General features: G+C 43.7%; 1 protein-coding gene across 2 annotated transcripts in view; it reads left to right on the top strand.

Annotated features, from left to right (window-relative positions):
* LOC110955388 (heterogeneous nuclear ribonucleoprotein L-like) overlaps window positions 1–16,274 on the top strand; it is a 49,934-nt gene that overhangs the window by 25,782 nt on the left and 7,878 nt on the right. The window contains exons 6-9 of one of the 2 annotated variants that reach the window (XM_051960044.1): window positions 124–220; window positions 426–581; window positions 3,292–3,364; window positions 15,256–15,327. In XM_051960044.1, the coding sequence (XP_051816004.1) occupies window positions 124–220; window positions 426–581; window positions 3,292–3,364; window positions 15,256–15,327 (398 nt within the window). The remainder of the gene's footprint in view (window positions 1–123; window positions 221–425; window positions 582–3,291; window positions 3,365–15,255; window positions 15,328–16,274) is intronic. The other variant, XM_022200358.2, reaches the window with a different exon arrangement.

Here is a 16,274-nt window from a genome sequence, read left to right on the forward strand (position 1 = left end):
GCATTTTTGGCCGCAACAATCATGAAAAACGCCCACGAAATCCTGGAAGGACTGTGTAATGTATACTTTGTGTATCTTTGTGCTGGAATGTGTAGTGGCCTCTCTTTAACTCCGCTCCTCCAGGTTTGAGTCTATTCAGTGTGCTCAAAAGGCCAAAGCAGCTCTGAATGGAGCTGACATCTATGCTGGTTGCTGTACACTCAAGATTGAATATGCAAGGGTAAGATGCACAAAACACATCAAAGCAGTTAAAGCCTGGTGCCATTCTGTTATGGTGATCTTAGCATTGATGTGCTGAAACTACAGGTTCCTTAGGATGGACCTTTCATGCATGTCATCTGTGTACCCAGTCTCTTTTTTTTCTCTCTTTCTGATAGTTATTAATATTATAAAACTTAGACACAGCTCTCACTTTGGTTGTACAGGGACAGAATAGCTCATCAGAGATCCCGTTACATCATACTCCTGCAGTACCCACCACAGAGCCCCTCAGGAGACACGGTTGCAGGCCTTTTCCAAATCCACAAAACACGTGGACTGGCTGGTCGAACTCCCATGACCTCCTCAGCAGCTTGGCAAGGGTAAAGAGCTGGTCCACTTTTCCACGACCAGGACAGAATCCGCATTGCTCCTTCTGAATCTGAGGTTTGACAGTCTCCCTTCCAGCACCCTAGAGTAAACTTTCCCAAGGAGGCTGAGAAGTGTGATACCCTGGTAATTGGAATGCATTCTCTGGTCTCCCTTTTGGAAAATGGGAACCATCAGCCCAGTCTGTCACTCCACATATACCGTACTCATTACCCACGTGACATTGAAGAAATGTGTCAGCCAAGACAATCCAACAATGCCCAAAGCCTTCAGCATCTCGGGGCAAATCATAACTGGTGCTTTACCACCAAGGAGCTTCTCAACTACCACAGCAACCCCTAGCACAGATATGGATGAAGATTCCCCTGAGTCTTCAGGCTCTGCCTCCCTGTTAACTGGGTTCAGGAGTTCCTTGAAATGTTCTTTCCACCACCTGACATTGTCCCCAGTGCAGGTGAGCAGTTGGGTTTACCAGGTCTGTCCAGTCGCCTTCCTTGCCATCAGTTGCAACTCACCACCAGGTAGTGATCAGTTGACAGCTCTTCTCCTGTCTTCACCCAAGTGTCCAAAATATAAGGCCGCAGGTCTGTTGACACAACTACAAAGTCAATAATCGTCCTTTGGCCTAAAGTGCTCTGGTACTAGGTGCATTTATCAGCAACCAGGACAGAATCCACAACCAGATACTTGAACATGGTGTTCGTTATAGCTAGTCTATGACTAGCACAGATGTCCAACAATAAAACACCGTTTGAATTTAGATCGGGCAGGCTGTTCCTCCCTGTCACCCCTTCCAGGTTTCTCCGTCAATGCCTACCTGAGCGTTAAAGTCTCCCAGTAGAACTATGGACACCACCCAGAGACTCCCAGAAGTTCGAATACTCTGAGCTGCTGTTTGGTGCATAAAAATAAACAACAGTCAGAGTTCTCCCCTCTGCAACATGGAATCGCCTTTCTGTGACCCCCAATTTCCACATAACGTGAAAGCGCCACACAGCGAAGCGAAACGCCGCCGTCTTGCTCCGAAAGTCAAAGCACACTGGAAGCGCAGCACAGCGACGCGCCGTCCGGAGGGGGAGGGCTGCTCCTCGGAGAGGCTCTCGTGTAAATAGCGATATCACACGATAACAACACATGATATAAACTGAAAATAAATTAACCACACCTCATTTCGCTTCTACAAGGTCGCTGTGCTCGTCCCAGCCACATTGCTCTGTGTAGTATATAGTATAATAACAACATATAGGAAAAAATTTACGTCAGAGGTCGTGCATTGTGTTTTATTTTGAAAGTTCCGGTTTAACTTCCTGTCTGGGGCTTTCTCAACGACAGTGAATATGCGAGGTTTTGAAGCAGTGGCGCAGAAAATAGACCTGAAGTGAATCTCCAGCACCGTGGCACGCGCCAACGCTTCAGGGATGCGGCGTTGGCGCTCCGCAGCGCGTGCAGTGGAAATTGTCTGATAGAAGAGAATGGATTCTAAGTGCTGCGCAGTGATTCAAGAGCACGGCACTGTGTCGCGTGGTGCTTTCACATTATGTGGAAATTGGGGGTGACTCTCGTTGTCTGGGAAGAATTGCAACAGAGCGGCACTCAGCCATGGGCTTATGCGTATCCCTACTTCTGCTGGGGCCTGTCACCCTGAGCAACACCAGAAAAGGAGAGTGTCCTATCTCTCTCCAGGAGTTTGGCTCCAGAAAACTTAGTGTGCATGGAGGTGAGCCCAATTTATATCGTAGCACCAGCTCGGGTTCTTTCCCCACCAGTGAGGTGATGTTCCATGTTCCCACAACCAGTTATGAAGTTCATGTGTCCATTGTTGGTACTTTCTGTGGTGCACAGGGGTCAGCATGGGCACCCTGGCTGGTCTACAGCCATGCAGCCCCATACGCAACAAATTGCAATACACTTTGTGTTCTGACACCTTTCTATCAGTACCAGCATTAACTTCTTCAGCATTTTAAGCAACAGTAGCTGGTCTGTTGGATCAAACCACACAGGCCAGCTTTCGCTCCCCACATGTATCAATAAGAGTTGGCCATGACCCTGTCGCTGGTTCACCACTGTTTCCTCCTTGAACCCCTTTTAATATACGTATACTGACCGCTGCAGACCAGGAACACCTCACAAGAACTGCAGTTTCGTAGATGCTCTGACCCAGTCATCTCGCCATCACAATTTGCTCCTTGTCAAACTCACTCAAATCCTTATGCTTGCCATTTTTCCTGCTTCTAATGCATCAATTTTGAGGACAAAATATTCACTTGCTGCCTAATATATCCAACCCATGAACAGGTGCCATGTTTATGAGACAATTAACGTTATTCACTTCACCTGTCAGTGGTCAGAAGGTTAAGTGTGATCAGTGTGGGTCTTCAAAATGAGACTTTTATCTATCCAAACACCTACAACTTTGTAATGTTTAGCAGTTTCCCTGATGGGTTTGGAAATGGGGTTCTATGCAAGATTCTCCTCTGTGTTCTTAAAAATAAAGTACATGTTATTTTTTCCAACTAAAGTATGCTGAAAGATTTGGCTATAAAACTGACATAAGGTTTGCACTGGTGACACAAAGAGGATGGTGTCATCTTCACTAAACAGTAGTTCAATAGAGATTTATTAATTTTTATAGTGTAGCAGTTCCTGTATATCTGATACATTACCATGAATCCTAAACAATTCTTTTAATTTGTGTGTCAACAGCCAACACGTCTGAATGTGATTAAGAATGACAATGAGAGCTGGGACTACACTAAACCATACCTGGTCAGACGAGGTAAGGCATAAACTATCTTTCTTTTTTCTTTATTTATTACTTACCCTAATGTCAGACTATGTCAACTGCACTTTGTGGTATAACCCTAAATTTTGCAGTACTGGACACCCTGTGATGTGGAAGGTACTGTTTGAGTCTTATTTTTCTGTGAGGGCATATTTCCTTCGAATGCGACCGTCCTTGATTTATGTTAAGTAAATAGATGACAATGGTCTCAGTATTTACAGTCACTTGTGAAAGTGCATCCAGATCTTCACTAATCGGTCAGTCTCTGACTGTGGATTACGAGTGCAGTCGTTATCAGTTTGGACCATAGATATCCATCACAAGACTCCTACGCATACTGTCTCTCCATCTCCAACCTCAACACTCTCACACCTGCTGGTCAGTAGCCTCTCACAAGCTTGCACCTCCGCCTACTATGGGAGAGAGAGGGAGAGAAAGGGAGGGAGAGGGAGAGAGAAAGAGACATTAAGGAAGACAGAAAGAGAACAGAAAAAGGGATGGACTACAGGCTGACCATGCACAGCAACATTCTTCCATCTTCACCTTCGCAACCCAGCAAAAAGAAAAAGAGAGGGAGAAAAGGAGATGGATCTCATTCCTGCTGACCACCATGCAGCTGCTGCTTCAACATGCCCAGGAAGCCTCAGCCCCACCTCTCTCTGCAGGACTCCAGTAGCACTTCCTTCTATTTATCTACGCCATCCTGTGTTTTTATCTCTTCTGTCTGCAGAAGTAATCTTGCATGGCCTGATCGTTTCCACAGCCTCTAAATTTAACTGCAATGCTTCTTTGATGAAAATCACGCAAGTCCTAGTGAAGATTAAAAACACTGTATAACCTAGATTCATTTTTTCTTCATTTTTACTGCAAAATCTGATTAAGAAACGTTAATGGGTAAAAGCTCAACATTGTGCATAGGTCAAAAATTCTGGCTGTATTAATCTACAGTTTAAATGTCAAAATTGTGTTCTCTGTCATTTTACACTTTCTGAGTTAGGGCTGTCACAGTATCTGATTTTTATTACACCTTTACATGCCAGACAATACCACAGCAAAAACCATAACTCACACCAACATGCTATAACATATTACATATTCCTACTAGAAAGTCATGAAATGACTAAATAAAATGAGTGTGAAACATTTTACTGAGCATTTCATTGTGAAATTCAAAATTACATACCAGTCTGTGTAAAATGCAGGACAACGTGCAGAAATTCGCAGCATGGAGACACATACAGTTAATAGACAGATGAAAGCTAAACGACATAGTAGCTTTCTTTGTACATTTACTTGGAAAACAGAATGTGAGGCATTGTGTGTAGACATACGTCAACCTCCTTCCACAGTATATCTGTATTTGCTTGTCTGTGTGTATAGCAACCCAGTTCATTACAAAAAAGTCTCACTTTGTTCTTCAGTAAAAATACAAGTGTTAATGTTAAGACAGAGCCCACGTTTATGTTCCAGCACTTCAGACATAAAACATGTAACCGTCAGTTAAACAATAGAAGACAACAAGAGCGTCAACCAGTTATTAAAATTACATGAATAATGTTTCATCTTACTCCATTAAAGAGGTCTGACCTGACTTTTTAACACACCCACTGTTTGATCATCTTGATATTGAATAGGAAGCTACTCAGCTAAACTAATGGAATATGAATTATTTTAAGGCAGTAGTGCTTCCTTTGACCATGACATAACACATTCAAGTAAATTTGAAAAGTATTGTTTCACTGTTTGTAAAACCTTTATACTGTGACAGTCCTAATCTGAAATCTCCGGTGACAGTAGCTGTATATTCAGACTCATGCATGAATGTGCCTTTTATATTTTGTTCATGTTATTAATACATTTTTTGTTTGTTTTTTCTTTCAAATGATTAATTGAAATGTATCAGTGACTCTTAAAAAGAGCGGGACAATGGTTGTTTTGTAATACATCTTGAGAAATAACAGTTTGTGTAAACTATGCACAGTCCAGTGTACAGCAAACTACAACAAATGCTGTATTGTTTGTACTGTATGTCCTGTGTAGGTTAGAATTCCTTCTGAATAGTCTTGAACTGTTTCATGTGATTGATGTTGGGGCCAGTTCATTCTTAATTCAGTCTATTCAAGAAATGAGAATAAGCCGACTACATAAATGAAAATATGAAAAAGCTTCTTTGCCATATTATTTAAAATTGGTGTTAAACAACAAAACCCATGTTTGCTGATCCAAAGCTCGATATCTATGACAAGTACTACTCAGATCACCATGAAGTTTTCTGTGGATAGTCACTATCCATAGAGCAGCATATACTACACTTCTTTTTCAGATGTTCATTTCACTGTATCACCACAGGAAATGTTTTCTTAGCATTATCCCCAGAAGCCTTGATATCATTAGTCTAGCCAGTATTGACTGACAGTCATGATGCTTGCATCAAAATGGAGCCATGTTCCTTCCCTATAACAGGGGTTGACGTGGTGCCCTTCTCCTTTCAATTTCCTCTCCTTGCTTTACACATAAAGCTTTTTCGCCTGACTACCAGCACTAGTTCCCAGCTTACCAGTCCAATAGAGAAAGCTAACACCTTTGTCACTGGATGCTAGCATGGCTTATGCTTGTCAGTCGCTGCTGACTCTTCACAGTCAGGTGCCACCATGCACCTTGCACAGCAATTAGTTGCCCAAGCTAACTGCCCATGCTACACACGGTACAACAAGCCCAGTAGCACAAGCACTAGTCACCACATTAGCTAGGTCACCGTAGCCCAACCCAGAATTAATAGCATTAGCTATATTACCTGACTGAACTAGGTGTGCCAGGCTAATTTTGAAATGGCAGACAGCAAACTGCAACCCAGAATGTGTCCTTGTGGTTGCAAAATTTCAGGATCGTACACATGGGTGTGTGCGATGTGCCTGGGGCTGCAAAACACCCAGCCACCACTATCCACACCGTGTTCATGTGAACACTGTGCCTGCTTTACCTCAAAGAGTCTCCACCACAGACTAGCATGTCAGGCTAGTTTGTCGAACAAAGATCTGATGATGGCTACCCCAATGGTGTCCAGATGGGACGATGAGATTAATGCTATTCTGTTGCTGATAGAGAACAACAAGGCCAGCTGCAAAGCTGTCTTATCACACTCTCTTGAAGCTGACAAGGAGCTCCCCACTGATTCCTCCGAAAGAATGTTAGAACATCACTTCTTGAGTGAGGAAGACAACGCCACTTTTGCAGTCTCTAGTCAAATCTCTGCAACAGAGATACACGGGACTGAGGGAGAAAATGGCAGCAAACTCTCCCTCGATGTTGTCAGTTCCATGGATCATGGGGACAGAGGAAACCTCCACCTCACGCTATTAGGGCAAAAGGCTTTGTTGTCCAGCAAAGAACTAGATGGTTGAATCTGTTGGGGCTCACAGACAGAGAAAATAGGGACATCATGGAGGAGAGTATGGACTCTGCTGTCCTCTTTGGCTCTTCTGTTGCCACCATGCAATGACACTGTGAAGAGAAAAAGAAGGAGGGAGCGGGCCTCCAGCTGTGCCTTCCCAGAAAGACACAGCGGGAGTTGTCCGTCCACATTCGTGCAGGTCGTGGGTCTAGCTCCTGCAAAGACAACCCCAGGCCAGCTGGCATCACAAAACCACAGAGCCAGTGGCCCCAGAAAAACCTCCCACCTGCTACTGCTCAGAGTGGGGCATCAGCCCCACCTACAGCCAAGCAGTCAGACAGCAAGAAGAAGCGGACTTCCAAGCTCCATGCTCACTTCCAGAGCCCAGTTGGAGCGACAAGTTTGGCTCAAGTTGGATCCTGCACAGATTCTATTAAAGAGACAAGAGACAGTGATCAATTCAGTCAGGAGTGTCACAGTCTCTCAAGCACATATATTCCATTCTGGTGCATCAATGCATGTTGCCGAGGGCACAGGAAATATGTGTGGGGAAAAAAGAAAAATTATGTTGACAAACATCCACATACACCACTGGAGGCCATTGTCTTGGGGGTGTCAGGCTAAACAAACGCTGTGCAATCGCAGGCTGCTTGTGCATGCACAAAAAGCCCTGGTTACAAAACCAGACTTCACCACAAAAAGCCGCCAATGCACTTCTCTTGGTGACAACAGTCTCAGCTTTAAGCCCTCTCTCAGTGCAAATAGAGAGCTGGAGAAGTTTAGCTTTGCCAGAGTGGGTAATGAGGACATTAGAGAGAGGCCATCGCTTAAAAACTGGAATCACGCCTCCCAAATGCCACAAAATAATCTTTTCCCTCACCAGACAGAGAATCAGCAAGGAATCTGCAGGAGGAAATTTCCTCTCTGTTGTCTAAATACATAATAAGGGAGATCCCTTCAGAAAGAGCCAGTGACAGACTGTGACGTTCACGCACTGTCAATACATGCAAAATGCAGTCAGTTTACACAGGGTTTTGTTAAGGTCATACTTAAACTAAACCCTGCCTCTGCTCCCAAAAATCCATCATTGGTGTTTTTTCCTTTAGAGCTGGGGCATATAATCCACCTCTGTTTTCCTCCCCTTAACATGAGTGCATGCATGCTCTCTGTCAAGTGAGAGCCTTGCACTTGACAGAACAAAATTGAAAAAATTTAAAGAACAAAATCTTGGAGGAGGTCTGATCATCTCTTTATTTCACGGAATAAACTCCTGGTGTGTTAGCCCGTTAGTAAGCAAAGCCTATCCCTTTGGATAGTGGAGACGATTAAGATGGCCTACAGCAGCAACGGACTGAAACCTCTTGCAGGATCCTGCGACAATTTGACCAAAGGTGTGGCAACCTCCTGTCACCTATTTAAAAGGGTGACAATAGAAGAAATGTATACAGCAGCAAGTTGGGCTTCACCTATGACCTTTGCAATGTTCACTGCTCATACTGTCTGAAGTGTGGGCCTGAGTGGAACCTCCTAAATTAACAGTCATTGAGATGAGCTTATCTGGCAATGAGGGCGTTTGTGTAGCCCCATAGTGAGACACTGAAATAAATGTTTGAAAGAGACCCTGAGGTTACTCATCTCTTAACCCCAGCTGTCTGATAACATGAATGAGGTGTTTGTCCAGATCATCCTCCTTGTGTAAAGCGAGCAAGAGGTGAGCTTAGCTTGAATGTTGGGTGACACCATGTCAATCCCTTTTATATGGAGGGGCTGTGGCTCCACCTTGAAGCTAGCTGCTAGCTGGTACTGACCGGAGTAATGATAAAAAGGCTTCCAGGGATAATGCTGAGAGAGCATTCCCTCCATAGAGAGACATGTCACCCATGTTATCAGGCAACTGGGGAAACGGGATAAGTTACCTCAGGTTTTGTCTAGACCCTGATTTTCCCCTAAATACCATCTACATGCCAGATCTTTCTATTGTACACAATTCATGTTTGGATTCAGTGAGCAGATATCAATAAATCTGTGGCCATGTTTGTGTTTAAAGCTATAAAATCTTTTAATTTCAATGACCACAAGACGTTTTCTGCAGTGCCACTCTGGACCAATATTACCTAATCAAGCATTGGCTATTTTGGGGTGTACAGCACAATGAACATAGAAGAGTTAAAAAACAAAAAGATTATTGAAATAATTGTTTACTAGTGAACTGGTCCCAACTCTGTTAATGAATAAGTGTTAACAAGAATAAATGCATATCTTCAGTGATTCATGTTTTCATGGAGGTACATTGCAATGGCCCAGACAGAGACAAGTCAAAATGAGAATTGTCTTGGGCAGCATTGTAACAGATTTAATGGACGGAAAGGAGAGATGGGGATCCAATGCAGCAGTCATTTAAACTTTTATTCACCACATATCTGATATTTTATATATCTTCTTCTAATGAGACAGTCTGAGATATTTATCTGAAGCCAAAGTCATGCTTCATGCATCTTTTAACAAGAGTCATATCGCATCATACAGTTTCATTTATAGCTGAACATCACATTTTACCTACTACAAATGTGAAAAATAAAAACATCTGAGGTTGTGGAATTAGAAATAAGTATTCTCATAAGACCTCTGCAACCCATTCCTCCTGGAGTCTATCCCAGCTGACTTAGGGTGAAGGCAAGGGACACCCTGAACAGGTCACCAGTCTATCGTAGCCATCAACAGCAGTTATTGTTAAATTATTTTCCAAAGCAGACAGTTACGTCATGCACTTTTGACCAAAACAATCCTAAGCAAGTGTCTTTAAACATTATTACGGTATAATTTGTATTAGGTGGTCTTTCTGTCTTCATTTCAAATATCTCTGGGTCTCATTAAAAAAAAGTCAGTGTCATTCCAGTGTACCTCCAATGTGGTATAGCCTGTATGAAGTGAATATTCTGCAGTATGTAATCCATTGCTGGATGAGACGGTGATTAAATGTGTTTGACAGCCACAGTAATGATGGTGATGTGTTTATCATTATGATGACAATGAAATGCAGGTTGATGTTCTTTCGTGCTGAGGGAGAAAAAAGAGAAAGCTTGATGCCTCACAGGTACTGTCTCTTTCAAATCTCTGTTCATCTGAAAGCCTTTGTATCATTATGCTATCTATTTCTGAATAAAACCACCTTAAAGCTGTTTATTATTTTTTACTCACCTCCATTTCTACATAACATGCATTGAACATTGATATTTTGGGGTGTAGAATCATTATTAATGAGTGTAATTTAAAGAAACTAATGTATTTTGAAACAGCTCACGCTTTTACCACAAAAAAGAGGAATGATTATATAATGTTTGGGAATACAAGCAGCAGCTCTTCTACCTGATGTCATTACATCACACTTCTTGAAGCAGAGCATTTCTGTTTTGACAGTTGTTTATGTAATTCTAATCTCTGGATGACAGCGCAGAGGAAAGTGTCCATGTGTTTCGTGAGCTGTTATGTGCATTGGATATGTTATCACATATTGGCAGCTCTTTTCAAGACACAACAAAAACTACAAAGAAAGCCAAGCAAAGTGAAAAATGCAAGTTATTGTGGCTCAGATCTCAGCTATTAGCAGCATTTGGGGTGGCCACTGGGGACTGGTATGATTGTGCCTCGGTCTGTTTCATGTAAAAAAAATAATAAAATCAAAAGGCACAAAAGCATTAAGTGGATGTCCAGTGTGGTGGTCTTTGAGCTGTATTTTTGCTTTTTGCCAGTGATGTGTTTCTTTTAGCTTTGATGTTTGACCTCCACATACCGATGTTCACACATACTCCACATGCTGTTGCCTTGTGCTGGCTTAGAGGGAATCTGAAGGAGACTTTGTTAGATTTCTCTGTACAACTTTAAAGTCTTCAACTTACAATTTGAAGTGCCTTGAGATGACATATATTGTGAATTGTTGTGATACAAAGAGTACTGGATTTGACTGAATTTAAATGAACAAATTTGCGCTACATTATACTTTGCATTATATGGGGGACCGCTCTATTATTAAGCAAACCATGGCAGGAAGATTGCTCACAAGTTTAAGAAGTTTAAGACTTAGAGAATGCAGTATTCCTTCAAGGCTTTCATTCTGCATTCTGTTGGAAATGCAGCATTTGTTTATTATCGATGATCAGAAATTACACATGACACTATTGAATGTGGCCATTTAATATAGATGTACTCACAAACAAAATGACCTTGCACTGAACCCAGGCGTGTGTTATGCATGTGTACGTTATGCATGGATACCAAATCGCGTGACTCAACTATGCAGTGGACGGGTCAATTAAATGGGTCAGAGTTACAGTGATGCCGTGCCGATATCTGGCAATAATACAGAAATCTTTAACAAATCTGTGGATCCAGATTATAAGCCGCATCATTGCCAAAATCTGCTCAATTGGTCCTTGTGACATTTCTGACCCTCCCTGAAAATTTCATCTAAATTTGCACAGACAGACAAACAAACATACAAACCAACGCTGATTGTCACATAACTCCGCCACATTTCTTAATGGCCTCCCGTCGAATCGCCACCTTATCGTGGTGGAGGGGTTTGAGTGTCTCGGTGATCCTGGGAGCTATGTTGTCGGGGGCATAAGCCCCTGGTAGGGTCTCCCAAGGCAAACTGGTCCTGGGTGAGAGACCAGACTAAGAGCGATTCAGAAAACCCCGATGACAACACAACATGGTGAAGCCGCTACCTCGCCCGGGTTAGGGAGACCGGGGCCTTCCCCTGGAGCCAGGCCTGGGGGGGAGCTCGTAGAAGAGCGTCTGGTGGCCGAGCCTTGGGGTCCTGTGGGGCTCAGTCGGGCACAGCCCAAAGAAGAAACACAGGGCCACTGCCCAGTAGGCCCACCACCTACAGGGCAGGAAGTCGGGGTCGGGTGCTATGTTCACCAGGCAAGAGCGGGCGCCTGGGCATGCCGCCCCCTGGTGGCGTAGACTAGCTCTGGGGATGTGGAACGTCACCTCACTGGCGGGGAAGGAACCTGAGCTGGTGCGGGAGGTGGAGCGATACCGGCTAGATATAGTTGGGCTCGCCTCCACGCACAGCAAGGGTTCTGGAACCAGAATCCTGGAGAGGGGTTGGACTCTCTCCTACTCCGGAGTTGCCCAAAGTGAGAGGCGCCGGGCGGGTGTGGGGATACTCACAAGCCCCCGACTGAACACTGCTTTGTTGGAGTTCTCCCCGGAGAACGAGAGGGTCGCCTCTCTGCGACTTCGTGTTGCAGAGGGGAAAACTCTGACTGTTGTCTGTGCTTATGCGCCGAACAGCAGTTCAGAGTATTCGGCCTTCTTGGAGTCTCTGGGTGGTGTCCTGGAAGGGGTACCGCCCGGGGATTCCATAGTTCTCCTGGGAGACTTCAACGCTCACGTGGGCAACGATGGAGAAACCTGGAGGGGGGTGATTGGGAGGAACGGCCTGCCCGATCTGAACCCGAGTGGTGTTTTGTTGTTGGACTTCTGTGCTAATCATAGATTGTCCATAACAAACACCATGTTTGAGCATAAGGTTGCTCATAAGTGTACTTGGTACCAGAGCACCTGTTACGGCCACCAGTATTGGTGTGCCGTTTGTTCTTGAGGTGGTGCTTTGTTGGGCCTTCTGTTTGGGAGAAGTTTGTGTAACAAACAAAGTTTGCCGTAACAGCACCTTAGGCCAAAGGTCGATGATCGACTTTATAGTCGTATCGTCAGACCGGCGTCCGTAAGTTTTGGACACTAGGGTGAAGAGAGGTGCAGAGCTGTCAACTGATCACAACCTGGTGGTGAGTTGGATGCGATGGCAGGGAAGATTGCCAGACAGACCTGGTAAACCCAAACGTGTAGTGCAGGTGAACTGGGAACATCTGGCAGAGGACCCTGTCCGTAGGGTTTTTAACGGGCCTCAGGATCGCATCTCTGCTTTTTGCGGATGATGTGGTTTTATTGGCGTCCTCAGACCGTGACCTACAGCATGCATTGGAGCGGTTTGCAGCCGAGTATGAAGCGGCAGAGATGCGGATCAGCTCCTCCAAGTCCGAGGTCATGGTTCTCTGCCGGAATCCGGTGGATTGCTCCCTCTGGGTTGGTGGAGAGTTTCTTCCCCAGGCGAAGGAGTTCAAGTATCTCGGGATCTTGTTCACAAGTGATGGGAAAATGGAGTGTGAGATGGACAGGCGGATTGGTGCGGCATCAGCAGTAATGCGGGCGTTGTACCGGAACGTCGTGGTGAAGAGGGAGCTGAGCCGTAAAGCGAAGCTCTCGATTTACCAGTCCATCTACGTTCCAACCTTCACCTATGGTCATGAGCTTTGGGTAGTGACCGAAAGAACAAGATCGCGGATACAAGTGGCCGAAATGAGCTTCCTCTGTAGGGTGGCTGGACTCAGCCTTAGAGATAGGGTGAGGAGCTCAGATATCTAGAGGGAGCTCGGAGGGATTATATATCTCGTCTGGCCTGGAAACGCCTTGGGATCCCCCAGGAAGAGCTGGAAAGCGTTGATGGAGGAGGGACGTCTGGAACGACCTGCTTCCCCTGCTGCCTCCGCGACCCGGCCCTGGATAAGCCGAAGAAAATGGATGGATGGATGGACATTTCTTAACGGACTAATGATAAAATGGTAAAGGTCTGCACTTATATACACTGATCAGGCATAACATTATGACCACCTGCCTAACATTGTGTTGGTCCCTATTGTGTGATCAAAAATGCTCTGAATCGTTGGGCCTGGACAAGAGGACCTCTGAAAGCGTCCTATGGGGTCTGGCACCAGGACACTGGCAGTGGATACTCTGGGTTGTGCTGTGTGGCATCTGGGAATCAAACTAGTTCCACTGCATCCTGTTGATGCTTGATCAGAATTAGGTCTTAGAAATTTGGAGGTCAAATCAACATCTTGGGCGATTGTCATGTTCTCCAAGATATTCTGATTGTTTGATGTTTTTGCGATGTGGTGGGGTCCATTTTTCTGCAGGGGTAGACCGGTGACATTTGGGATCGTTACTTGCATGAAGGAATGTGCTTGTTCTGGGACATTTATTTTAGTGTTTGAAGGCAGTGTTTCATCAACATGGACGCCAAAATGTGAGGTTTTCCAGGAGAACACCAAATCGCACCAATAGATCCATGTTATTCCCGTCACCTAACAGTGGATATAATCTTAGCTAAGTTCTCAGTGCACTCACACATACTCACATACCAACGGCAGCAGAGCTACCAGGCAAAGTGCTTACTTGCTATTGAGAGAAATTTGGGGTCTGGTGTCTCTCCAAGGGGCACTTCAGCATGTGGACAGTTCAGGGATCGAGCCGCCAGTGTGAGTGCTGGATCAAATCGTTGTGTTGAAAAGCTAACTGAGCCTGACGGAAAAGGTTGAATGGCTGTGTGTTTTGGGTGGTGATCAAATGAATGACAGAGTGAATACAAGGGAAGGAATTTAGTTTTCTTTGTGAGGTGACTGGGCTGGGTTCAACATTAGAGACAAGATGATGAGCTCAGACATCCAGAGGGAACTTTAGGAAGAACTGCGACTTGTTGGCCTTGATCTACTTGATGTGTTTGGGGCTTATGAATAGGATGTTTCCTTGAAGCCTCCCTGGAGAGGTTAACACATCTTATCTGCTGAGATTTCCCAGGAGGAGCTAATTGGGGAGAAGGGCATAGTATTGTATGGGATACATTGCTTATACTGTGAAAGCAATGCTGCATTTTAAAAGGGATTGCTGGATGGATAGAAATGATTAACAAACCAATTGCAAAGAAAATAAAACTTTCATTCAAGGTTCTCTACTTCTGTATTTTGTAAAAACAAAAAAAGACTTTTCAATCAATGCTGCTTGATCCCGCCTGACTAAAAGTGTACTTTTGACTGTGAATGCAGTCAAATCCCAGCAAAGTTTACACAATATTCTGACTACAGTTGACAAGTATATTAGTACACCCATTCAGATATTATAGAGCTCCATCACTGACCGACAGTGCCCCTTCATGTTAGGCTACAACATAACAGTTTCAAGAAAACATTAAGCATGATCTTGTACAATTCTACTCGTGTAATTTGTCCTTGTGACGGTTTAGGGATATGTTGCAGAACAGCTTTTAATAATGTGGGTCTTATTCTTGTTGTTTTGTGTATTGCTTCTGGCGACACCATTGTTATTTTAATCACCAAGTTAATTGCTGAGATCTGGGAGCACATCAACCTTGCGAAAAATAGATCCAAGCAGTCAGATCATCAAACAGGTTGTAAAAAAAACCTGCTGGTTAATTGAGCTTATTTATACGAAAAATAAAAGTAAACAGAAAAATCATTACCCAGGTTGTACGTTGTAATCACCCTCCCAAAGTTAATTTGTCTGGATGAAGCAGTGTCATGAGGTAAATACGTTTTCCAACTATGCTTCAAAGCTGTCATCAGTAGTGAACTGACTTCAGGAAAGCGCGCTCAGTTTCTAATGTGTGTATGTGTTTGTATCTGTGTTTCAGACCGTGGAAAGGGAAGACAGAGACAGGCCATTTTAGGAGAACACCCGTCATCCTACAGTGATAATGGCTATGGTAAGTCTAAGACGCATTAGAACTAAACTTGTAACTGAATATTGTGCTTTACACAATGCTACTGCTCCCCATACTTAAAGGAGAAACCTGACACTCTCCTGCATTCTGCACACAAACACCCACACACACAAACAGACACACAAACACAGTGTAGATTACCAGTTGTGTAATGGACACAGGTGGAGCAGTAGGTATACCTTCACCTGCATTTGGAAACTGATCCCTGGCAATCTGCTTTTATTTTGTTTTACACCACACACATAAAAACACACATGTGGACAAAATGGGCTGGAAGGGGGGTAAAGTTGATGTGTGTAATCCATGTGACAGTCATCCGTTTGATGTCACAATTTTGAGTTTATATCAAACTTTTACTACCAAGCTGCCTACAGCATCCATGTCAACACTCTTGATGAATTACTCATTGCAAACATGTGTAACACCTATCACAAGAAAGATTGCAATGGCAGCTTGTTGATGTTTGTAACATATTTGTCTTATTTTTTTCCAATGATTTATCAAAAATAGTGCATTTTCAATGAGTGTATTAGTTGGCTGCCAACTATGTTACATACATGCTTATTGTTTAATTTGAATTTGTAGCAAAGCTGATCTAGAAAATGACATGTGGTTAACCAGGCTAGGCATACCACTGAAATTATGTCAAAATAGGGAAATTGTCAACTAAGTTGCCTGTCACTTAAGTTACACAATGAAGCCAACTCATTGTTAGCTTAACTGATATGACCTAATATGACAGATGATAATGGATCAGCATACTCTGTTTTGCCATGACTTCAGCCTATGTGCGTCAGACGTCAGACGTCTGTAGTAGCATGTAGTTAATTTGTAATGTAGATTAAGAACGCAATTCTGGAAAAATCATTTCTAAGTATAATATATTAAATAAAGGTTCATTCTTAAGCTCTGGAACTGGCAGATATATT

The sequence above is a fragment of the Acanthochromis polyacanthus genome, chromosome 15, assembly GCF_021347895.1.
Source record: "Acanthochromis polyacanthus isolate Apoly-LR-REF ecotype Palm Island chromosome 15, KAUST_Apoly_ChrSc, whole genome shotgun sequence".
NCBI classification, from domain to species: Eukaryota; Metazoa; Chordata; class Actinopteri; family Pomacentridae; genus Acanthochromis; species Acanthochromis polyacanthus.